This window comes from Balaenoptera acutorostrata, chromosome 20, assembly GCF_949987535.1.
Source record: "Balaenoptera acutorostrata chromosome 20, mBalAcu1.1, whole genome shotgun sequence".
NCBI lineage: Eukaryota > Metazoa > Chordata > Mammalia > Artiodactyla > Balaenopteridae > Balaenoptera > Balaenoptera acutorostrata.
The window spans coordinates 57,076,658-57,102,438 of record NC_080083.1 but is presented as its reverse complement, the minus strand read 5'-3'; the positions used below and the strand labels follow the sequence as shown (position 1 = coordinate 57,102,438).

At 45.7% G+C, this 25,781-nt stretch overlaps 2 protein-coding genes across 3 annotated transcripts; one reads left to right on the top strand and one right to left on the bottom strand.

The window, feature by feature from the left end:
- Positions 1-5,440: 5,440 nt before the first annotated feature.
- On the bottom strand, positions 5,441-11,717 carry ATP5PD (ATP synthase peripheral stalk subunit d). Of its 2 annotated transcripts, none has more exons than XM_057536653.1 (6): positions 11,615-11,717; positions 8,908-9,038; positions 8,528-8,624; positions 6,090-6,161; positions 5,789-5,851; positions 5,441-5,644 (listed from the first exon to the last, which is right to left on the bottom strand). In XM_057536653.1, the coding sequence occupies exons 2-6, from the start codon at positions 9,027-9,029 to the stop codon at positions 5,513-5,515; spliced, it is 486 nt and encodes a 161-aa protein (XP_057392636.1). In that variant the 5' UTR covers positions 9,030-9,038; positions 11,615-11,717; the 3' UTR covers positions 5,441-5,512. The 2 variants fall into 2 exon arrangements, with proteins under 2 accessions (XP_057392636.1, XP_007185708.1); XM_007185646.3 differs by lacking the exon at positions 11,615-11,717 and adding an exon at positions 10,595-10,750.
- Positions 10,814-25,675, top strand: KCTD2 (potassium channel tetramerization domain containing 2). The gene is made up of 6 exons (XM_007185961.2): positions 10,814-11,260; positions 12,876-12,984; positions 15,618-15,709; positions 20,427-20,522; positions 22,667-22,792; positions 23,920-25,675. The coding sequence occupies exons 1-6, from the start codon at positions 10,922-10,924 to the stop codon at positions 23,947-23,949; spliced, it is 792 nt and encodes a 263-aa protein (XP_007186023.2). The 5' UTR covers positions 10,814-10,921; the 3' UTR covers positions 23,950-25,675.
- The last annotated feature ends 106 nt before the right edge of the window (positions 25,676-25,781 follow it).

Here is a 25,781-nt window from a genome sequence, read left to right as displayed (position 1 = left end):
GGAAAGATGTATGGTTCAGGGAAGAAATAAGCAAACCATGAATGGAGGCGATAGCAGGGATACCAAGAGGAAGGAAGTAAAACAGATGTTCAGGAAATGGAATCTGTGGATCTGGTTCCTAACTGCTGTGGGATGAGGGAGACAAGGAGCCCAAGATGGTGCCCAGGATTTGCGGGGACAGTGGTGCCACCCCCCCAAGACAGATGGGGAAGGGATGATTTCAGGGATGATTATCTCAAGTTGAAGATGCCTGCAGGATCCCCAAGTGCCTGATCCCCCCTCCCTGCCCCGCCCCGCCCAAATCTATCCATTTATTTCATTGTAGTTTCTGGTTTCTGCTTTGGTGTCTGAAAAATTCTCTCACCTGAAGCTTATATAAATATTCACCTACAATTTTTCCTGTTGTTTCTTGTGGGTTTTTTTTTTTAACATTTACATCTGTAACTGGAATTTATTTTTAAGTGTCAAGTAAGGATCTGTTCCTGTTTTACAAATATTTAAACACTTAGATCAGTGCCTTTCCTCAATGATTCAAAATGCTACTTAGATTATTTAGGAAATACTTATATGCATATACCTTGAATAACACAGGTGGGGTGGGGGAGGCGTTAGGGGCGCGGAGCTTCAGCTTCAACCAACCCGGATCATGTAGTCCTGTAGTGTTTACAGTTCAAAAAATCTGCGTGAAAGTGTGAGAGTGAGCTGCAATTCAAATACTGGTTGTACAGGGGTAAACGGTACTTAATCCTAATACGGTATGGACTTTTCCTGAACATTCTGTTCTTTTCCATTGATCTAATTATTCTTTAGCTTTTTATGATACTTAATATGAGAGTATTAATTTATAACCCAATTTATTAATTTTTTCAGTATTTTCGATTTTTCTTATCTATATCTTCTGATTTTTTCTGTAATCAAAATGTATTGTGTAATGAAATGTTTTAATACGACACAATTTAATGCCATCAGTTTGCTTTGTTTTAATATGAAATGTTCATGTTATTTTTTCTTCCAAACATTCTGTAATTACATATTTGATTTCTCATTGATCCAAGATTTAGGAGAGAGAGTTTCAGTTTCCAAATGGCTGCATTTCTGTATTGTTTTGTGTTATTGTAGTTTATACTGTGGCTATTAATTGTTGGTTTTATGTAATGTTTGCTCTGGGAGCAGTCGATGTATACTGCAGATTCTTTTTTTTTTTTTTTAATTTGAAGCTTTCTTTATAGTCTAATGTTATCGGTTTCCAGTTATTCTGTTCGTATGACATAGAATTTAGTATATAAGCTATTAAATGAGTCTTTATTATAGTTTGCTCTAGTCTCACTTGTCTTGCAAATGTCAAAAATAGAAAGGTATGTTAAAATCTTTACAAATCATGTTTCTAGAAATTTCTTTTTAACTTTTTTGCTTTATATGGTTTTAATGTTTTTTTCAGTACATCAAGGTTCCAATCATTATTTTTTTCATGTGAATGGTTTCCTTTATTATTTAAGAGCTGCGTTTGACCCACGTCATGTTTTTGTCTCGAATTCTACTTTGCTAGATAGTGATATTATAAATCTACATTTTTGCCCATGCTTTAAAAATTCTTATTACATACCCAGAAACTGAGAATAGTAAATGAACCAACCTAGATCCATCAGTTATCAAGATTTTGTTGCATTCACTCCATTAATCCCTTTTATCCTTTTCTTTTTCTTAAGTATTTTTTAAAAAATCATTTATTTATGGCTGCATTGGGTCTTCGCTGCTGCGCGCGGGCTTTGTCTAGTTGCGGTGAGCGGGGGCAGTATACTCTTTGTTGCGGTGCGCAGGCTTCTCATTGTGGTGGCTTCTCTTGTGGAGCACGGACGGGCTCTAGGTGCGCGGGCTTCAGTCGTGGCGCACGGGCTTAGTTGCTCCGCGGCATGTGGGATCTTCCCGGACTAGGGTTCGAACCCGTGTCTCCTGCATTGGCAGGCGAACTCTTAACCACTGCGCCACCAGGGAAGCCCTTCTTAAGTATTTTAAAGCAATCCCAGACATCACATCGTTTTATCCCTACGTACTTCAATAGTCATCTCTTAATTATCTTTTTACAGTTGATTGGTACAAATCAGGATCCAAATAAGGTCCAAACACACAGGATTTGGATGCTGGGTCGCTATTTTTTTTTAACATCTTTATTGGAGTATAATTGCTTTACAATGGTGTGTTAGTTTCTGCTTTATAACAAAGTGAATCAGTTATACATATACATATGTTCCCATATCTTCCCTCTTGCATCTCCCTCCCTCCCACCCTCCCTATCCCACCCCTCTAGGTGGTCACAAAGCACAGAGCTGATCTCCCTGTGCTATGCGGTTGCTTCCCACTAGCTATCTATTTTACGTTTGGTAGTGTATGTATGTCCATGCCACTCTCTCACTTTGTCACATCTTACCCTTCCCCCTCCCTGGGTCGCTTTTTAACCTAAAGCTGCCCCTCCTTCCCTCCTCTCCTGCCCCATGCCATTGACATGTTGAAAAACAAAAGGTCAGATTTCCTGTAAAATGTCCCACATTTTGGATTTATCTTCTTTGTAGTGTCATTTAACTTGTTCCTCTATCCCAGATATTTCTTCTAAACTGGAAGTTACTTTTAATGCCTTGATTTTTAAATTCAGGTTCAACTTTTTGGCAAAAATACTTTCAAATGGTGCTGTGTATTTAATATAGTATGTCAGAAGGTACATAATATGGGCTTGGCATCAGGAGGTGACAGCCTCATCACTGTCAAGTGCTTCGTCAAACTTTCATATAATGGTCTCATCCATGAATGATCTTTGCCTGAATAAACTACAGTTGACCCTTGAACAACTTGGGGATTAGGGTTGCTGACCCTCCGCTGTCAAATAATCTAAGTTTACAGTTGGCCCTACCCACCCACAGATTCAACCAAGCTTGGATTCAACCCACCTTGTATGGTGTAGTTCTGTAGTATGTACTTATTGAAAAAAATCCACATATAAATGGACCCATGCAGTTCAAACTCGTGTTGTTCAAGGGTCAACTGTATTTCATTAGGGATTACAAAATAGTGCTTTTTCCAATGTTGCTTTCTTTCCACATACTTTGTAAAGAACTTTCTATCATTAACTAGGTCTATTAGTTTATCCCGAAATACCATTGTTTAAATTAAAGCAGGATAAATGCATATTTTTTTTCCTTCAATGCCAGTTTTTAGAGTAAGGAGTTGGAACCCTTGATATAGCCAATGTATCCTTCTTTAACTTTTTTTTTGGCCATGCCTCTGCTTGTGGGATCTTAGTTCCCCCACCAGGGACTGAACCCAGCCCAGCAGTGAAAGCACCAAGTCCTAACCACTGGACCACCAGGGAATTACCTTTTTTTTTTTTTTTAAAGGATGGACAGCTTGTAGTTGGATTTTAGCTGACCCAGTTTGAATTTTTGTCTTCTAATAGGGAACCTTACTGATCCATAATCATCCTATGTATGTTTGGTTCTGTATTTATGCTTATGTTTTTGCTGATTTCTGTAACTTTTGCCATATAGGATGTACTTTTCTCTCTTGTGATTTGAAAAGCATAATCCTATTTTACTAATGATTATTTTTAATGTAAAATCAATGCATGCTCAATGCAAAAACTTCAAATGATTCAGGATATAAAACTTAAAAGTGCCGCAATCCTTCCTAAATGCCTTGGACTGAGAGCATGTTGTCAGTTTTTCACTGTTGTTTCTTCCTGAGTCTTCCAGAGGCTCTCCCTCAAGTGCTGGGGACCCCTCCCTTTATGTTACGACACTTTCATAGGACTCATATTGGTTCTTCCCTTGAACACACGTTCTAACCACACTCCAAAAGCAAAGTCAATGGCTTTTTCTAAGATTCCCATGTTTTCACTTGTCTGAATCCCTGGATCTTCAGCTGGATGGCTGGGTGCCAGTTCAATGTTTCACAGCCTGGGGGGAGGGAGCAAATGGTACTCGTTTTGTGCATTGAAGTCCTTCTGGCAGAACTACTGCTGAACATCAGATTATGTTACGACTAAAGCAGCTCTGAGTGGAACATGCCTTGCCCCTCAATTACAGTTTACCTTCGGCCTAGCCCCTGCCCTACAAATTAGGGGTGATGGTGCCCCAGGCTTCCTCTGCTTATGTCCTTTAAGACTACATTACTTTCTTGAGCGTTATCAGCAACTGTTGATCTTCTCCAGTAAATTCTGGAATCTCTGGCGGAAGTGTCACAAAATTGTTGGCCTGTGCACATTACCCTTACCCTGTTTTTTTTTTTTTTTTTGGTCTTCATTGCTGCGCATGGGCTTTCTCTAGTTATGGCAAGTGGGGGCTACTCTTTGTTGTGGTGTGCAGGCAGTGGCTTCCCTTGTTGCAGAGCACGGGCTCTAGGCGTGAGGGCTCAGTAGTTATGGCTCGCGGGCTCTAGAGCGCAGGCTCAGTAGTTGTAGCGCATGGGCTTTGTTGCTCCGCGGCATGTGGGATCTTCCCAGACCAGGGCTCAAACCCGTGTCCCCTGTTTTGGCAGGCGGATTTCTAACCACTGCACCATCAGGGAAGCCCCTCGGTAGGTTTTTCCTATAGGATTTAAGCCATATCAAGCCAGATGCCTTTGCTTAGATCACTTTCTTACCACGAAACTTCCCAGGTTATCTCATTTAATTCTCATTACAATCGTGATGTTTGTAAATGAGAAAAGGAAAGTCCCAAGATGGTAAACGATAAGTCTAGAACCAGCAACTAAATGGCCAAGGGCAGGCATAAGCAATAGGTATACCAGGTCCTCTGACTTCAAAGGCAATAGAACTTTTCCCACCACCTCATCTTACTTTAAACCACCTACACTTCCTGGCATTGCTCAGGAGTCCTGCTAACTACAATCAATACTAGGATTTTTTTTTTAATGAAACGATGGAATTAAAATAATTTCCCTATGGAAATATGTTAATATAAATGTTTCAGACATTACAAAAAAAAAATAATAATAATAATTTCCTGTGTTCACATACAAAGCTATAACAGGTTTTAACTTTGTGACAAAATGTCTTTTTATACCACATTTATACTGAAGAGCTGAAGCACAGAAAAGTAGATCCCTGCTGCTACTCACCCTGCTGTTACATCTGCATGTGACTTACTGATGGACACGTAGAAGGAAGCACTCCCTAGGAATCAGTGGTTTGAAAGCAAAGAGAAAGTTCAAGGCAATCAGTAGATAATGATTCCTCTTTACCATATTCCAGTGAAACACACTGTCATCGACCCTACTGTTATTTGTTAAGATTTCAGCAGCCCTGGGGGCTCAGTAATTGGCTCCTACACGCCCTCACCATTAGGCAACAGCACACACCTATGGGCATACCTTTCCATTTTAACAAAAACTCCACTCCCAGTGAGGTAACTCCAGAGTTCAACTACCTCAACCGCAAAGGAGCAGACACACATAGCACTACATAATTATTTTTAATGTCCAGAGTTTATAATTCAAGGGCCAGAGCTTTCTCCCAGACTCAAGTTTATAATTGCTCAATTGGCTGGTGAGGCCAGTAGGGATACTTCTTCTTATCTAATTTGGTGTCTGGGAAGACTTCATTCAAGTCCTCAACGGTCATCTGATCAAATGGAATTATGTTCTTCATCTTCTCCAGCTAGAAAAAAGACAGGAACTGTGTTAAGATAAATAGGGCTGCAGAGATGCAAAAAAGAATCCAAGGCAGGTTACCCCCACTAGGTGAAAGATGTGTGGCCGTGAAAGAGAGGAAATATAGGCAAAGGCCAAGGCTCATCCTTACCTCTTTCTCGTATTCCTCAATCCTGGTCTTAGAGAGAGACAGAAACTCAGCACAAATTTTCACCTTTTAAGAGAAGGGAGAAATTCTGTTTACAGAAATGTAATCATACAGTATGTACTCCTTTGCTGGTTTCTTTCACTCACATAATTATTTTGAGGTTCATCCATGTTATTGCGTTTATTAATAGTTCATTCCTTTTTATCGATCCTTTAAAGTCACTCCACCTTAACCTTACTAGGAAGAAACAGAACTGTCAGGAATTAAGAGAATTTTAGAATAAATAAGAGCCTCAAATACTTACATCTTTTTTTTCTTCAGCATCCACCTGGGCAGTATATTTATCCTCTGGCACAGGAACCTTCAGGGCGTTAAACTACAAAACAGTGACAGTGAGTTGTCGTTAATATAACCAAGAGCCCCCAAAAAGGGCTCAAAGCTGCTAATCGTAATAGAGCATATAAAAACACATTCTCCATTCGGGGAGGAAACCAGCATGCATCTAGGGCGTCGTAGTGGAAAGAGTACTAGACTACCAATGGAAGCTCGAGGTTCTTCTCTGCCCCGTCACTAACTAACTGGAGACCTTGGACAATTCTTTTTTTTTTTTTTTTTTTTTTTTAAAGTTTTTTTTTTTTTTTTACTTGATTTTATTTATTTATTTATTTTATTTTTGGCTGTGTTGGGTCTTCGGTTCGTGCGAGGGCTTTCTCCAGTTGCGGCAAGCGGGGGCCACTCCTCATCGCGGTGCGGGGACCGCTCTTCATCGCCGTGCGCGGGCCTCTCTCTATCGCGGTGCGCGGGCCTCTCTCTATCGCGGCCCCTCCCGTCGCGGGGCACAGGCTCCAGACGCGCAGGCTCAGCAATTGTGGCTCACGGGCCCAGCTGCTCCGTGGCATGTGGGATCTTCCCAGACCAGGGCTCGAACCCGTGTCCCCTGCATTAGCAGGCAGATTCTCAACCACTGCGCCACCAGGGAAGCCCTTGGACAATTCTTTATTACAGTGAGCTTCAGTTTCTTCACTTGATAAAGAGAGTTGGACTTGATGACCTCAAAGAACCCTGCAGTTCTAAAGAAATTCTGATTTTTTTTTTTAAGAATTCTGCATTTTATTGCACTCAAATAACACTGAACAGAAGACGTTTACATTATTTTTAGAAAATCCATTGATGTTGCCCAGCTTGGCATATACTTGTAAAAGACAAGGCTCATTCATTGAGATATTTGGAATTGGAAAGTATTTGAAGTTGACCACAGCATAATGAATCCTCAATGTCCAGAGTTCTAGAGATGATTATATACAAAAATCCAGCAAAATTTACTTTACACATTCATCAGTTCTATGTCACTCCTAAGTTTCCCTAAAAAAATATGGCTTTATAAAAAGTAGTGTTCTAGGACTCCCCTGGTGGCGCAGTGGTTAAGAATCCGCCTGCCAATGCAGGGGACATGGGTTCGATCCCTGGTCTGGAAAGATCCCACATGCCACGGAGCAACTAAGCCGGTGCACCACAACTAATGAGCCTGTGCTCTAGAGCCCATGAGCCACAACTACTGAGCCCGCATGCCACAACTACTAAAGCCTCCACGCCTAGAGCCCTTGCTCCGCAACAAGAGAAGCCACCACAATGAGAAGTCCGCGCACAGCAACGAAGAGTAGCCCCCACTTGCCGCAACTAGAGAAAGCCCGCGTGCAGCAGCAGAGACCCAACGCAGCCAAAAAAAAAAAAAAAAAAAAAAGTAGTGTTCTATAATTCACAATACAATGTAAGAGCTTTATTAGATTTTGAGTAGCAACTCTGTATTACCCAGATCACAGCTTTAGAAAATTATTGTTTTTTTACTAATGTATTACTTTGGGTTTCACTACACTATGGTTCAGCATTACTTACTACAGTGTAACAATGCTCTCTAATGATAAATATATAAAATCTCTTTGATTTTAATCTTTCTTAAAAAATTTATTTATTATTATTATTATTTTTTGGCTGCACCACACGGCATGCAGGATCTTACTTCCCTGACCAGGGATTGAACCTGTGTCCCCTGCAGTGGAAGTACAAAGTCTGAACCGCTGGACCTCCAGGGAAGTCCCCTGATTTCTCTTTTAAAAGAAACCGTAGTGGACTGGCGTAAATCATGTTTGCATAATGGAGATGGAGGAGATGGTCTCCTTCGAAGACAGCTTAGTGTTGCGGCCCCAGCACTTAGCACTGCACCTGGCACAGAGTGGGCCCTCAATAAGCAACCGCCGAATCAACAAACAAACATTGGATGTTGAAATTTAACATCAGAAGAGGATAGGTGAGCAAGAGATCACAGCTACAAGGAACAGTAAAAAAGACAGCAGAGAGAAGAGGAAAACAGTAAAAGGGTAGAAAAAAAATGTTACGTTTGTTCTAAAAGGAGACAGGTGGGGTGCTAAGAAGGAACTCAGAGTTGGGCAGAAACGTCCAACTCAAGAGCCCTCTGGCTCCCGGGTTAAGGCTCTGCCATACTGTTTCCTTGGATAAGAAACCTGCTGCATGAAGAGACCCTGAAGTCTCTGCACCTATTTACCATTTAAATCTATCATCACAAGACCTTTGGCCACACCCATCTCTCCTGAGCCTCCTTTGGATTCTGGGTGTTAATTCCACCCCTCTTTCCTCCCTGTCATCCTGCACGTGTAACTGTCCACCGTCCTGCTCCCCAAGTAGGACGTGTTACAAGACCAGAGCTTTAGCTGCCTGAAGTCTCACCTTCTTCTCGAAGTCATCCACCAAGCCAGCCTTTGCCACACTGGCCTTGTAGTAAGCCCAGTCGATGGCAGGTGGCTTCTCAGGCAGAGCGGCCAACCTGATCACGTAGAAAAGCAAAAGTTAAGATTGTTCCATGAGCAACAAAAAATTCACACAGCAATTTCCCTGTTCCTTATTCCTATGGCCTGGGGCTACCATCACACTCTTCCCTTGGAGGGAGATCAAAGGAATGCAAAAAAATTACTTGCATTTGGAAAATGCATGGATTTCTTTATACTTTCTGCCGGAAGAACATCAAAACTTCATGTGCAATTCCAAAGCACATTTTGTTTCCACATTAAGTGACAGGTTAAGACACTCCCTCTCAGCAAGGTACTGACCTGGAGGTGAGGATCTCATTCCAGGATTTCAGGGAGTTAGCAACAGCCTTCTGGTTGCGGGGTATGATCTCCCCAAAAGCTACCCAGTCAATGGCTTTTAGAGCAAGTTTCCGTCCAGCCATCTAGAGATCCTAGAAAATAAAACTGGTCAGATCAAAACAGGGCTCTTGGAGAGAATCGTCTGAAGGGCATCTTAGAAATATTCAAGTATTTAAGAAATAGATCAGCATCATATGAGTGGGTATATCTGTCAACTAAAGGAATTAGGATCACTAAATCAGAAGAGGAGGACAATTTACCTTTTCAAATTCAAGGTGTGCAACCTGGCATATAAATATATTCTCTCCCCCGTAGATGGTCCTCCCTCTATTACTCAACTCCTAACTTATCAAAGCCCAGTTCTCTAGTGTTTGCACTCCATGTACCTTTGGAAATACTGCTAATGCAGTAGTCATGCATTACATAAAATAATTTAAATGCATTTCCACTCAGTTTGCGTTTTATTCACTGATTCTCCAGTGCACAGAACCTGACACATACCCCCATTTCAACAAGGCTTAGTTAAATAGGGCAGATTCTCGACCAAACTTTCCTCATCTGAAAAATGGGGATAATAGCCCTGCTTACCTAAGAAGGCTGTTAAAAATATCAGATGTTAATTGTGCACATCAATTTGCTCTACAATCTTATACAAACTTAAGGGGCTCTCTACCCCCTCCCTGTTAGATTAGTAATACACCTGCACCTTCCTATTCATGTCTGATGATCCCTTGCAGTGTAAGCACATACCCTGAGTATACTAGCAATATGCTTAAAAGAGGTATTCAATACATGTGTGAATGTGAGAGAAGATGGAAAGTGATTACAGCCATTCTTTTTTTAAACCAGGATAGAATATGGGAAAATGGTCAACTTAAACTAAGTAAGATCAATGTCAAACATTAGGAAAAAAACTGAAATGTCAAAGGTCTTTGCAAGCTATGGGGTGGATCACAAGGAAGACGGAAGAAATCTTCCCCAGGATCTCAAGACACTTGTCCAACACCTGCCGCTTCCTTTCACTCTCAGGATAGCTTATGTCTCCTGGAGTGGAAGTGAGGGGCAGGTGACCTTTAAATACACCAGAGAAATAAGTGCCCTTACAGAGACTTTTCCAAGCACAGAAGATAGGCTTCATAAATGGATTGTTATCTTTTATTTACTGCTGAATCCCCAGCGCCTAGAACAGATGTTGCACACAGGAGGTGCTCAGTGAATATTTGCTGAATCGGTAAATGAACCCTGCACTTGAGAAGCTCTGAAAGCTCCACAAGCTCGAATGCTGAAACCTTCAGCCTGCTGGGTGTCACTCAGCAACCTAGAACTATCTCCCGGCAACGTTTCCGCAGCCTCCAAACCGGACTACTGAACTCGGCCAGGCAGGGGTCGGGCTGGACGAGACAAGGTTAGTGGAAGCGCCTAAGTCAGAGGCGGCGGGGTCACAGACTGGCCCCTGCGACCTCGCGCTCGGGGGAGGGGAAAGGAAGGGAGCACGGAGCAGCAGCTACAGCCGGGACACTCTGCCAGCGGGGCAACCGCAGGGCCCGGCGTCCTCGGTAGGGGCGCGACAAGGGTCGGGCCGAGGTTTGCAGGCGGCAGAGCAGAGGAACCCGCTGGGGTCGGACCCAAAGCCCCAATCCCCACTCACCTTCACCGACCCCGGAGGCCCACAGTCCAGAGCACCAAGGAACGGAAGTAGGTCACCGGAAAGCCTCCCCCTCAGCCAGCCCCAAAGCCAAGGGGGCGGGCCCTATTTATCAGGTCAGCCAATGGCGATGGGTGCTGGTTCCGGAAGTCCCGTCCCCGAAGGCGGGTGCCTAGCCTCTACTGCCAGGGTCCCCGGGAGCTGGTTGGGGGCGCTCCCGTCCCTCTCCGCCGGCCCCTCCCCCGCCGATGGGCCGGCCCGGCTCTCCCTGCCAAGAGATGGGCCGGCCCGGCGGCGCGCGGGCAGCGGCGGCGGCGGCGGCGGCCCAAGATGGCGGAGCTGCAACTGGACCCGGCGATGGCGGGGCTGGGAGGGGGTGGTGGGAGTGGGCTGGGCGACGGGGGTGGCCCGGGTCGTGGGCCCCCCAGCCCTCGCCCTGCTGGCCCCACGCCCCGCGGGCACGGCCGCCAGCCCACCGCCGCCGCGCAGCCGCTGGAGCCGGGTCCCGGACCTCCCGAGCGGGCAGGGGGCGGTGGCGCCGCCCGCTGGGTCCGGCTGAACGTGGGCGGCACCTACTTCGTGACCACCAGGCAGACCCTAGGCCGGGAGCCCAAGTCTTTTCTCTGCCGCCTCTGCTGCCAGGAGGACCCGGAGCTGGACTCGGACAAGGTGTGCCCCGCCCTCGGGCGCGCCCCCGGCCTTCGGACCCCCTCGTTCCTCCTAGGCTTGTCCCCCGATTCCTGCAACACGCTTCTCACTGGCGGGCACCTCGGGCCGGGACCCCCTCCTCCTCCTCTTTCCCCGCCAGGCTAACCCCCGGGGCTATTCTCCCCCATCCTCAGGCGCACGCGGGCTTTCTCTCTGACGCCACCCTTCGTTCTCAGCGGCTCTTTCCCCATACTGTGCCCACCTTCACCCACGAGAACCCACTCCACACCCCTTCTCCGTATTCCTCTCTGCACTTCTCATCCCAGCCCCTCAGGTCTGCATGCGTTTTCCCCGGGCTCCTCGTCAGCCCCTCACCGCCTGTGCCAGATGCATCCAGAACTGGGTCAGGGTGAGCTAAGGCATCTTTGTAGCTTTCTCAGACTTCCTCTCGGACCCCTCTGCCAAGTTGGGTGAAAGCCTGGGTCTGATGATGGCTTCGACAGCTGCAGGAAGTGCTTCTCATGATATCACACTTCTTTCCTGTGGTCCTGGTCCCTGAGCTCCTATCTGGTAACTGTCATTGTTTTAGGTCGATATTTGAGATCAGATACGTTCCTTGGAAAGAGGTTGTCATTTGCCAGTGCAAACCTAAGCTGACCCGTTAAGACCAGAGACAATGAAACCCAAAGAGTGCTGTTGGGCAAGATGCATGGCTGCTAAGCAGAGAGTTGAGAGGTGACAAGACGCCTAACCCGTTTTCAGTTTGAGCTGTTGTCTGAGTTGTTTTTTTAACTTTACACGTTCATCTTTTAGTTTCCAACTTAAAAGCATTGATCATTGCTTACAGCGCCTTATATCCCATAGAGCACTTAGCTGTTACCTTGCAACAGAGCTAGGGTTGGGTAAACATTGGTTGATTTCATTTATTCATTTCCTGCCTCTCCTGTAATAAATCTCAGATTGAAGGAAACCTGTCCTGCCCTAACTTTAAAGAGTTTCCAAAACCTTGCTTATTCTAAAGGAATTATTTGATCTACCCTAAATTTTCCTTGTTGCAGTAGAAGCCAGTTTCTTCTTGTTCCCTTTACTGTAAAGATGAGTAGGATTAAAACTGCTCAGAGCCAAGTCCTGGCTGTGCCAAGCTTCCTGTGGGCACAGATCTGGAGTGTGTGAGTTACAGTTGCCAATGCAGACTCCCACTGTTGTTGGCCCTGAGCTCTGGAGCATTGCCAACTGAACAGAGGTTTTCTTAGAATTAGGAATGTGATTCAGGGACAATAGAGAAGTCAGAGTGTCCATCTCAAGCAAAAATTTAGATCATGCAACTATGGCATTTTCTTCCTCCGTTTCTTTAGAACAAGTATCCCAAAGGAAGAATGTTGGTAATTGTGTCAGAGTAAAAATTTTAGAAGTTCAAGTTAACGCCTAGATGATGAATATGAGTGTACATCTGTAACACCCTCCCTGAAATGATCTTGAAGTACAAGATACATAAAGCTAGGCTTCTTGCCAATAGCTTGTGATAAATATCTAGCAAAACTTGCCCTCTCACTCATGAATTGTGACAGAGAGGTGGAAACCCTGCCCTGACTTAATCTGAAAGCTCCACAATGATACCCTTATGTTTGGTTGGCAGGACGAGACAGGGGCCTATCTGATTGACAGGGACCCTACCTACTTTGGTCCTATCCTGAACTACCTCCGCCATGGGAAGCTCATCATTACGAAGGAGTTGGCAGAAGAAGGTAAGAACGATGTTTGCATTGGGCGTTTTCAAAGTTCAGGTCAAATCTTTAAAGCTGTTTCACAGATTTGAACATTTTTTTTCCACAGATTTTATTTTATTTTATTTTTTTCTGGCCACGCCATGCGGCATGAGGGATCTTAGTTCCCCAACCAGGGATTGAACCCATGCCCCCTGAATTGGGAGCGAGAAGTCTTAACCACTGGACCGCCAGGGAAGTCCTGAGATTTGAATTTTGAGGTTTTCATCAGGCTCATGTGCAGTAGATAGTGTAGGAAAGCTTTACGAAAATAAATAGGGAGCCTCCAATTACCTAGTCTCATCTGAGAGGGTCTTGAACGAGCCCCTTTCGGTTCGCTTCAGCCTCCTTCGGGAGAAGGAAGCTACGTAGCTCAGCTTTGGAGATAGCTTTGGAGTTTTTTCTGAACCTGCAGAATTGCCAGGACCCCTTTTTACATTTACTTATTACTAGCAGTGAATGTCCACAGCCTGAAGCAACAAATCTCTGACATTTAGCTATTCATACTTTCAATTTTAGTTTGAACTTGCAGCTGTAAAAAAAAATAATAATAAAGGCTTGGCCTCATTTCTTTTAAGACTGGTCTCATGCTTCCTTGTAAATTTTTGCATCTGACCTAATTCATTCTCTAGCCCGTTGTCAGGTGCATCGTTATTTGACTCATCTTTTTGGTTTGTAGAGCATTTGGACTGTAAGTGGGTCTAGAAATCTTTCTAAAAGGCTGTCTTGGGGGTGGGATAGGGAGGGTGGGAGGGAGACGGAAGGAGGAGGAGATATGGGGATATATGTATATGTATAGCTGATTCACTGTTATAAAGCAGAAACTAACACACCATTGTAAAGCAATTATACTCCAATAAAGATGTTAAAAAATAAAAGGCTCTCTTGGTCTCACTGAGGCATTCAGTTGAAGACTGGGGCCTGTCCCTAGAGCCAGGGCACCCTGACCTGGGAGCTTTAGCTCTGCGTAAGAAAGCTGTAATGGCCGTGCGAATTAATGAAGTGGCTGCAGAACACTGCTGTTAAAACCAGTCAAAAGAGGAATCACCCTCCCTTTTTTTTTTTTAAATGCCCCCTCCCTTTTTTTTTTCCTTAACATTTCAAATGCATACAAAGTAATGGGAATAGTGCAGTAAATTCCACCCACCATCCAGCTTCAGCAATTACCAACTCATGGGTACTCTTGTTTCTTGAAAAGAGGAATCTGAAGCATCTTTTCTAATGCCTTAAAAAAATTCATTTTTTTTTTTTTTATTTTTATTTTTTTTTTTTTAAACATTTTTTTTTTTCTACTTTATTTATTTATTTATTTATTTATTTTTGGCTGTGTTGGGTCTTCGGTTCGTGCGAGGGCTTTCTCCAGTTGCGGCAAGCGGGGGCCACCCTTCATCGCGGTGCGGGGACCGCTTCTTCATCGCGGTGCGCGGGCCTTTCACTATCGCGGCCCCTCCCGCTGCGGGGCACAGGCTCCAGAGGCGCAGGCTCAGCAGTTGTGGCTCACGGGCCCAGCCGCTCCGCGGCATGTGGGATCCTCCCAGACCAGGGCTCGAACCCGTGTCCCCTGCATTAGCAGGCAGACTCTCAACCACTGCGCCACCAGGGAAGCCCCAAAAAATTCATTTTGAAATAATTTCAAATGTAGAGAAAAGGGCAAGAATAGTGCAAAGAACTCCGTTTACCCAGATTCACCAATTTTTAACATTTTCTGGTCATATTTGCGTTACAATTCATTCTCTGTTTCCTCCTCCCCGCTCTTTTTCCTCTCCCTCTTCTAGTTTTTATTTCAGAACTATTTGAGACTAGGTTACAGACTTCACCCCTTAATGCTGCACTGTGTATTTCTCAAGAACAGGACATTCTCTCACATAACCACAGTACAGTTATCAAATACAGGAAACTTAATATTGATAAACAACTTAACCATAGCTTATATTCTAATTTTATCAGTTGTTCCATTAATGGTCTTCATAGCAAATTTTTTTCCTGGTACAGGATCACACATCCCATTTAGTTATCCTGTCTCAGGCCTTTGATTTTGTTTAGGATGGGATTCTTTTTTTTGGATTGAACCCAGGGCCATGGCAGTGAAAGCTCCGAGTCCTAACCACTGGACCGCCAGGGAAGTCCTATGCCTGGGATTCTTTCAATGACTGCCTTTTATATTGTTCAAATAATAAGCATCTTGTTAAATTTGGTCCACATAAATTTACACACACACACACACACACACACACACAGACCTTTGGTCATTTTTAGGACAAACTGGGTAGAGATTTCAAGCTCAAGAGTTGTCCAATGGGACTAGTTCCAGGAACTAAGTGACATATGGTAAAGGTGTCCTGCAGCTAACGGGCAGGTGCAGGGAGAGCAGGGGAAGGTGCCAGGTGGGAAACTGCAGGGGTGAAACGGAGTAAACAGAGCACTGTTGACTCACTGCCGTTGGGGAAAAGGTCACGGGTGCACACCAAACAGCAAAGAAACATTTGCCAGGCTGAAGGAGATAGACTAGACTTGCATTTGAAAGATGGAGTTCTTAGCAAGCTCATGAACTCCAGCCTCTTCCTGCCGTTATCTGGGGAATTGACACACATCTAACTGCAGTTTGGTCCTTCTAGGTGTGCTGGAGGAAGCGGAGTTTTACAACATTGCGTCTCTCGTGCGACTGGTTAAGGAAAGGATACGGGACAACGAGAACAGAACTTCACAGGTAATGGGTTTTGAACTCTTAAGGGGAAGATACCCCAAGTGGCTCTCTTTGTCCATGTGTCTGGGTGTGATTTGAAACGGATGATATGCTGCTTGGCCAGAGCCCTGCCTTTCCCCATAGAGCCGGAGGTCTCTGTGCGGAACACTGTCCGTCTGCCAGACAGACAGCGTGTACTCTGCCAGACTTGTTCAGAACAAGGAAACAGAGGGGAAGAAATCACAAAGAAGACAAAACAGCCCCGTGTCCCCTTAGAAGAGCGGGAGGTTGTGGCTGCTCTCCATTTGGCAGTGGGAGAAGCCACTGCACTTGAGGTTCAAAGCCTGTTCTTTCCGGCAGAGTATCTGTCTCCCTTCTTGTCCACGTGGAGGCCAAACAAGGTCTTGCTTCCTTCCGCCTGTTGGCTTCTGTTTATTAGGACCGGCCTTCAGCCTGTGACCATGTCACATCCAGTTCCTGACAGCCTCTTGAAACCAGTCATGGCGTAGACTTTGCAAGTGGTTTGTGAATCATGCTTCTAAGAAAATAATATCAAGCTTCTCTTTTTATTATGAAGTCTGGATTTTTATGTTAACTTAGTAGATATGGTAACAAAAATCAAACAGAATTTGCCACATAGTTTGAGAACGGAAGGCAGTGAGGCACTCTTACCTCATTTCATGTCGCGTCACCCATCAGGTGTCTTAAGTAAGTGGCCACAGTAGCTTCTGTTAGGCCCTGGGGACCCCAACTGATAGGAGAAGGTCCACGCCTTCAAGAAGCTTAAAATCTAGCAAGAGACACAGACACTCCCTTTCATGTATTTAGGCTCTATTTTAAGAGAGTTTAGCTGCAGTAACGGGGCAGAGTTGGACTCCAGCATGACTTGCCTTTTACCCCATCAGATACCGGTGGTGGTCGCTTTCTTGAGATCTAATCTATTGCAATATAGAATTTTCCTTGAAATAAGAAGGCAGTATGTTCCTTTTCAAAAGTAAAAAATAGTTCCTTGCTCTTTCTTTGTTAGACTTCATATATCAAAATTTTTCTGGCTCTAAATGGAGTTATCTGGATGAATAACGGACACCTATGATAAAAAATGAACTCTTTTATACATTTTATCTCCAGCACTTTGCAAAGGTGGAAAGAAGGGCTTATTCATTTAGTTCTCTTATATCTGCCCAATGGCTGAAAGGCTCCTTTTTAATGTTCAAAGATGAACTTGTAGTTGGTTTGCAGATTACCGTATGAAATATGATCTAGTGTCACCAATCTTTCTGCCATCTCATAGTATATTTACATGGCATCTTTCACTATTATAGATACTTAATAGATCAGACATTCTGAGAATATTGCCTCATCCTCAGTTTTCCACATTCCAAAAGAACCCCTTTGATTGCTTAATGTAAGTATTGATGGTACCATAGAGTATGTCATTTGAAACCATTCGAATCATGGCCCCTGAACACTCTCAGTTCTTTGCCATTAGCAAATTCCTTGAGAGCATCGTTAGATGCTCATCTATTTGATGACAGCAGTTAATTAGTTCTCTAGATTCTGAGGCTTGTGAATTTATACCCAGTTGGAAGCTTTTTTTTTTTTTTTTTTTTAAAGAAATACACGTTCTTTTATTTATTTATTTATTTATGACTGTGTTGAGTCTTCGTTTCTGTGCGAGGGCTTTCTCTAGCTGCGCCAAGTGGGGACCACTCTTCATCGCGGTGCGCGGGCCTCTCACCATCGCGGCCTCTCTTGTTGCGGAGCACAGGCTCCAGACGCGCAGCTCAGTAATTGTGGCTCACAGGCCCAGTTGCTCCGTGGCATGTGGGATCTTCCCAGACCAGGGCTCGAACCCGTGTCCCCTGCATTGGCAGGCAGATTCTCAACCACTGCGCCACCAGGGAAGCCCCAGTTGGAAGCTTTTTTATTCTAGGAATGTCAAGACCCTTTTGATGTTAATTGATCTTTCCATCTGTCCTCTTTATTTAGTGGAACTCTGGGCAATGAATTTGATGTTGTTCAATGACGTCCCCTTTTGCATTTGTCCCACGTGGCTCTAAGGCTGAGCGTGGATTTCCATGGCTGTCCCTTCAAACACGTTATCTCCTTTAACTTGTCTGCATTGAAAGGAGACACACATGGCAGACAATGGGGCGAAGCCCAAGATGTGGGGGACCTACTCTGCCTTTTCTCAGTGACCTCACATCTCTTTTAGTGGCTGCCACCATTCTATTACTCTGCTGTCCCTGGTACTATTTTTCGCTAGGTGATTAATCTTGGTGCATTTGAGAGCACCAATGGTTTACTTTGGAAGAGAAGAATAAAAAAGAGGCAATACAGATATCTTAAATACCTGGGACTTTGACAGCTGTGGCCACTATCAGGTCTTTTGGATGCTCTACATCTTAAAATATAAAACATCTGGTTGTTTCCGAAATGCATGGCTAGAGTAATTGAAATTGTCGGAAGATTTGTCCTATATTTTACATGGAAGAAAATTTTTTTTACCTTAGCACCTTGTTTAATGGTAGCTGTACCTCATGTAGAAGGACAAAGTGTACAAGAAAGATTGTAGTGTTGTCAGGCCGACCTGGGCTCAAGTCCCAGCCCTACCTCCAATCCGCTTAATCACTGTACAGCTCGGGCAAGATACTGCGCTGCGAACACCAGTGTCCCACGTGTAGAAGGAAGCCAACGCCTGCCTTCCAGGACTGCAGTGAAGACTAGAAGAGAAGGGTGTAACACTTGGGGCTTGTAGCGCTCAGTGATCAGTAGCTGCTTTTATTTATCCAGTATTCCCCAAGTTGTTCTAAAACTAATTTTCCAGGTAGCTGAAGCCAGCTTGTCCTTTTGAAAAAGTGTTAAGTTTTCATCATTCTTAAGGAAACAGTCCATATTTCCTTAAAGTCCGATTGAACGTAACTGACCCCTCTCTCCATGACTAGGAGTCATTGTTATGAACCTGGCTTGCTGTTTGTGCCTTATGCCCTCTGGGATGGGCACTGAGTGTGCAGCTTTGCACCCAACACGGAATGGTCCCAGATTGCTAAATACCGAGTCCTCCTGTGCGCCTGTAATTGTCCTTCTGGGAACTGGAACTTCCATCTGGCGAGCTTGCCTCCCTGCAGCCACCCTGGCTCTCTCGTGACTGGGAGTCTCGTCCCCCTTGGGCCGGATCACAAGTGTCAGTGAAGTGTAGGGGCCTTAGTGCTACGGCTCTGGGGCATCCATTTCCGTTGCTCTGCCTTTTGGCTTTAGGTTCTAACTTATGTTCTAGAGAGTTGAGTCTGGCCAGCAAATGGCCTTTCTCTGAATCTTTGACACCAACTGGGTGACCAACAGTTCAATCCTGCCCTTACCCTGACCACCCAGAGTCAGCGTCAGACTCCACGGGTCTCAGACGCCAGTCGTAAGTCTGGGTCGCCAGCCGCCTGCACTCTGTCTGGCTTGGCGACAAATTCGGGGGCTCCCACAATGCCCCCTTCACGTTCAGTAATTTACTAGACTATCTCGTGGAACTCAGGAAATGCTCTACTTACTATAGTTTATTATGAAGGATACAAATGAACAGCCAGATGAAGAGATCCATGGGGTGAAGTCCTAAAGGGTCCTGAGCACAGGAGCCTCTGTCCCCGTGTAGTCAGCACGCGCCACCCCCCAACTGCGCAACACACGGGTGTGTTTGCCAACCTGGAAGCTCCCTGAACCCCATCGCTTAGGGGTTTTTCAGGACATTCCATTTGGTAGGGAAGGTTGATTATATCATTGGCCTTTGGTAATTGAACTCAATCTCTAGTCCCTCCCCCTTCCCCCAGGGTCACAGGATGGGGCTGAAAGTTCTAATCCTCTAACTCTCTCGGTCTTTCTGGTGACCAGCTCATTAGCATACAAAAGACACTCCCCCCGTTTGTTTGTTTGTTTGTTTGTTTGTTTTGGCTGCCACGCGGATCTTTGTTGCAACATAAGGGATCTTTTAGTTGCAGCATGCGGACTCTTAGTTGTGGCATGCATGTGGGATCTAGTTCCCCGACCAGAGATTGAACCCGGGCCCCCTACATTGGGAGCGAGAGGTCTGACCCAATGGACCACGAGGGAAGTCCCCAAAAGACACTTCTGTCACTCAGGAGTTTCCAAAGGTTTTAGGAGGTATGTGCCAGGAACCAGGAACAAAGACCAAATATTTGTTTTTTATTATACACATATCTATAACAGGAATGTTACCATGTAACACTGAAACACTTCCAGGTAGCTTCAGCAGAGGGTAGAATAGCTTGAACATGTGTACGTTATGGGGTCCCTATTTAATGTATTATACCCATATATAAGGTATCATTCTGAATAAACCAAGATATGGTCTGCATTTTCAGCATGTATGTCAGCTATAGTGACTGAAGAAGAAAATGTGGCTTTCTTGTCCAGAGCAGTTTTACTCTTATTTTCTACTTTGGGAAATAGATGAAGTCTTCAGTTTATCAGCATGGTCACTCACATAATTCATCCCTCCAGAGTTCAGGATTATTTTATTTTATTCATGTTCTTCGACCCCTTATTTTCTTTCTTGGGTAAGTTTTTATTGAAAAACTACAGTACTGCTTGCAAAGGGGATAGTGGGTGGCCGCCAAGAAAAAAATTCCAAGCAAACTCCTTTCCAGTCTTTATTTTTTGGAGAGCCTCACTGAGGCAGCTGCAAACTGCTGTGCCCTTGAAACCGGTCCTCAGAGTCTGTGTGTGGTTGTCACAGGGCCCCGTGAAGCACGTGTACAGAGTCCTGCAGTGCCAAGAAGAGGAGCTTACGCAGATGGTGTCCACTATGTCTGACGGTTGGAAATTCGAACAGGTAATGTTTCTTACGTGGGAGCAGCCCTGTATCTCAGCCTCGGAGCCAGTCGCCGTCTGTAGCCGGTTAATCACCCTGGGAGTCGGGTGGGGGCCAGGTGTGATCCTGTTCCAAAACGGAGAAGGAGCCACTCCGCGTGGATTCTTTGCACGGTAGGACGTGATGAGTTGGGGAGAACTGAGGATAGGCTTGTGTCTCCCAGCTTCATATCCAGAGTTTCCGCGTGGTTCTCCCCAGAGAGAGCCAGCCAGCTTGTTTAGGCTTGAAAGTGCCTCTCTGGGCTTTTTTCCCTCAGAGGGATTCCTTTCAAAAGTGCTGTGTTTATAAAGCAGAAACTAACACACCATTGTAAAGCAATTATACTCCAATAAAGATGTTAAAAAAAAAAAAAAAGGTGCTTTGTTGACACATTCTAGAATAAGTAGCTAAAGAAGACTAGGGTTTAGCAACAACCCTTCCTTTGCTTATCCCAGGATCAGATCTTCATCATTCCGAGTATGTGCGCCATCCACCATGCACGGCGTAGTGAACAGCTGTGATGTGAAGGGATCAGACATCAAGGAGGGTGGCGAGGTCCTTTCCATTCACTCTGTGGGTTTCTGTTCTTTAGCTTTGTGCTTGTGACTGAGGCATCAAAACAGTGTCTGAGAGCCAGGATTTTACTGCTTTCTTCCATTAGATGGCAGAATTGTTCATCTGTTGTCTTCGGAACACAGGGAGGCTGAGCACGAATAGAGTGACTGTGTTATAAATTCAGTGAATCCTGCCTGGTTTTAGGTAGAGTTTAAGAGGTCAGCTGAGCTGTCACCATAAGCTTACCTTCTTAAATAAGAGTTACCCTATGTGTTAACAGTATTATGTTATAGATCAAACACACAGGTGTCTCTGTCTTCAGAGCCAATACTGGATGATTCCTCACACTTAGCTTCCACTGCAGAATCAGTGCTACCTATATGTGTCAGCCTAGTTCTTGTTCAGGTGTTCTTGTTCAAAATGTCACCATACTTCCACTCCAGAAGTATTTTTTCCCTGCTATAAAGTTTCAAAGACAAAGGATATTATAACAACTTTCTTTTTTTAATATAAATTTATTTATTTATTTTTGGCTGTGTTGGGTCTTCGTTGCTGCACCCGGGCTTTCTTTAGTTTCGGTGAGCGGGGGCTACTCTTCATTGTGGCTCGCAGGCTCTAGAGCGCAGGCTCAGTAGTTGTGGCGCACGGGCTTAGCTGCTCTGCGGCACGTGGGATCTTCCCGGACCCGGGCTCGAACCCGTGTCCGCTGCCTTGGAAGGTGGATCCTTAACCACTGTGCCACCAGGGAAGCCCCTATAACAACTTTTTAAAACTATTCTTTGTGAAACTAATGAATAATTTATCCTGTTTTTTCTCATCTTATTGATGTGCTGTGGGAGGACCAAGTCTGCTCCCTTTGACTCCATTACACAGAGGAGGAAGTTAAGGCCCAGGAAGGCTGAGGTGTCCGCAGCCCGGTCATACAGCAAGTCAGTCATGGTCTCCCGACTTGAAGCCTTGCGGACTTGCCAGAATGACCACACCCTCGGGCTCAGCTTCTCCCTCTCTGCATGTGTATTTCCTGTTTAGACTAGAGCCTGAGTTCAGTTCACCAAAAAGGTTAGAAGTTCCAGCAGCATTTGGCTTAGAGTAGCTCTCCAGTGACTCGCGTGGTGCTTTCCAGAGCCTCCCGAGCGCCAGTCTCCTGTCTAGGACTTCTGCTTAAAGGTGAGCCAGCTCCGTGTAGGTGTTTTGGCTGAAGCAAGTGTCCGTTTTCATTCACAGAAGCATTCTAGTTCCCCTCAGTGTTTGCTAGAAGGAATAATGTGACCGTATCAATCCTGGCTGCTGCCTTTGGCACTGTTTCAAGTGCTTGGGTGAGGGGACAGTGGCAGAACTCACACTTTTCTTTGGGGAAGCCTGGTGAACAGCTGAGATCCAGTTATCCCCTGGGGCCTTGATAGACCCAGAGAATTCTTCATCCTTTGAGAAGCAAAACAACAAAAGTTGAAAAAAAAAAAAAAAAACAACAACAACAACAAAAGTTGAGTGAGGAGGAGGGTTTGATTTGTGTGGCACTTAAATATTTTAAGATCACTATTTGTATGTTCACCATATTCTTGTTTTATCAGCTAATCAGCATCGGATCTTCCTATAACTATGGAAATGAGGATCAGGCAGAATTCCTCTGTGTTGTCTCCAGAGAATTAAATAATTCTACCAATGGCATTGTCATTGAGCCGAGCGAGAAGGCAAAGGTAAGTCGCTTCACCCCACTTTCGTCTCTGACTCTTTGCTCCCAGCCCCTGCGCAGGCCTTGCCTGAACTGTTGCTCACGGGTTCTTCCCTATCCTTCTCAAGCCAGCTTTGCATTTCCCCTTCATTTTGGCCTTTTGACTGTTGTAATTTTTTTTTTTTTTTTGGCTGTGTTGGGTCTTTGTTGCTGCACGCGGGCTTTCTCTAGTCGCGGCGAGTGGGGGCTACTCTTTGTTGCAGTGTGCGGGCTTCTCATTGCGGTGACTTCTCTTGTTGCGGAGCACGGGCTCTAGGCGCACGGGCTTCAGTAGTTGTGGCTTGCGGGCCCTAGAGCACAGGCTTAGTAGTTGTAGCGCACGGGCTTAGTTGCTCTGTGGCATGTGGGATCTTCCTGGACCAGGGAACGAACCTGTGTCCCCTGCATTGGCAGGCGGATTCTTATCCACTGCGCCACCAGGGGAGCCCCTGACTGTTGTAAATTAAATCAGGATTTTTGGAGCAGTGACAGAGGCTTTTAGTTAGGACACGTGAACCAAAATAGGGTAGTCTTTTCCCAGCCTCTGTCAAATCAATGAAAAAGAAAAGCTATGGCCATTAATTACTATAAGGTGAGAATTCTGAAACTCAAAATTGGAAAGTATTTTACCTTTATATTTTGAAACTGTTCTCTCTCTCTCTCTTTCTCTGCCATCTCAAGAGAAAAGGTGTTTGGTTACCTTTGTGATTCCCCCCGCCCCCTGACGCCCTGAAGTTACTGGAAAATGGTTGCACACTGTTATCTTTTCTCCTCCACTGTGCCCCCTCGTACACAGACACACATACATGCTTCTAAATCATCAATATGTGGTGAGCCCGGACCGTGTCCTTTCTCACAGGGGAAGTGGTCCAACAGCACATAAACTTAGGCCTGACCGTGTTCAGCAAAAGTCTTTTACAACTGCAGTGCTTCAGGGGCGGTTGCCTGGCTTCCTGGGGTAACAGGGATTGTCGTGCTGCTCCGCGGGGTCCAGTGGAAAGCGGCTCTGGGTCTCTTTCTCTTCCCTCGGCGGTCTGGTAAGCAACCGCCGCCCAAAAGCAGTCTGCATCCAGCCTCCAAGCCTCAGCCCTCTCCCCCACCTTCCCCTTCCAGATTCTTCAGGAGAGAGGATCTCGGATGTAAAGTCCGGAGTCCTAACCGACGAGAGAGCAACCCAGCAGAGCACCTCTGTGAAGTTAAATCTTGCTCCTGTACAGTAACCGAGCTACTGCAAAGCAAAGCTGAGCCTGGCCCCCCGGTGGAGAAGTGTTCTGGTCAAAACCAAAGGAACCCCAGCCCCACCCACAGGAGCCGGAAGACAGAGGCCGCTTCCGGCTGCAGAATACCTTTTCAGTACCTGCTTCTGTTTTCTTAGCCAGTGTTATAACAAATCTTTACAAGAGCAGCTGGGCCGGGTTCCCAGCTGGAGCTGATCTAGGGCTAGGGGGAGGGGAAGAGGAAGGCCTGGGTCTTTGCACATATGCTGTGCTTCAAGGAAGCTGGAGCAAACGAAGAGGTTTTTCCCTGCGCTGTGCCACGTTGGACGTCGGCAGCCGCTTTGTGACACCATCTTTCCCCGCCCATGCACCCCAAAATAATGCAGCAGATGCAGAGGGTTCTAGCTTCAGGCTGTTGAACTGAGGTTTGGATAGAGTTGCCAGAGTACCCCACATTCCTATGAACAAAGCCTCTTGGAGGAGGGGGAGGATAGGGTGTCCTTGGTTGTGGTTGGAGACTGGGGATCGCAGCTCTGGATTCGGGGCACCCAGCTACTACCATGTTCAGCTTTGCCTCGTTTGTCTCCAGCAGCCTGGACCCCCCAGATAGCTTGCTTTCTCCCCAAGAAGAGGTTTGAGGCAGGCGGCATCCTGCGCCGAATGAGACAGACAGACTGATGGGCGCTTTAGGTAGTTGGTGTAACTGCTTCTGCAGCCTTTTCTTGCCCTCCATTGGCCCATCTTCCTTCCCTGACTTTTTAAACTGGGGCTGAGGGTAAAGGGACTTTGGACCCTCGATGGCTTGGGGTGGGGAACGGCTGTTTTCTTTGAAAGTTGCCAAATGTGTTATGTTGTAGTATCCAAAAGTGGTATCATTTTTGTGATCGTCTCTTGGAAATGCCTTGACCAAAAGTGCGATATTTGTGTCTCTTCTTGGTTTCTGACTTGGGCGGCGTCAGTGAGCCCCCCCCACCATCCCCCATAGTGTGTGTGCGTTTGCTGGGCAGTCGGAGGACTCCGCCATCTCTGACCTAGCCCTCACCACCACTCCTTTCTGTGGAGCGCCAAGGCGTCGAGGATCAAACGCTGTTGGACCCAGAGGAGGAAAGCCCTCCTTTGGGCTGTGCCCTCAGAGCGCGTAACTGGACTCTCTAAGCTTTTGAGTCTCGATGAGCAGTCATGGAATGCAAAGGGGCCAGAGAATCCTGACTTTTCCCCGGGTGACTTTCTTAGGGTGGCAGATGGTCTGGAGGAGGGGGAGGTGCCCGTGGGGAATGCTCCATCCATAAAAGCCCCCTCAAGCCCAAGGCTCCTGGGCACCTTCAAAGCTGAGGTTCTCTCTGCTCCACAGCTCAGCTGCTTACTGCGTGGGTCTGGGGTCATGGTGTTTTGGAAATGACTATCGACTATGCCAAATGTCTTCTGAGCCTGTGACCTGCCCCTGCCCAGGTGGCCTAACTCTTCTCCAGGATTCGCACGTTGCCCTCACGTGTCTGTGTAGAGTAGGGTAGAAGCGTGTATCCAGGGCGTCTGCTGACACGCCTTGTCTGCGCACCAACGTGAACGTGCATGTCGGCGCCTCGGAAGTCTGGCCCGAGCCCAGGATTTTTACAGTTGTAAAATGTTAGAGGAACTTCTACCTACAGTAAAAACAGTCACCCCTTCAGAAAGGTGACAGATGTCCATCCTGTCATCTTTCAGGGGAAAAAAAAAAAAAAAGATTTTGAGTGAGTCAAGGAAAAGCTTCCCTCAGTAGGA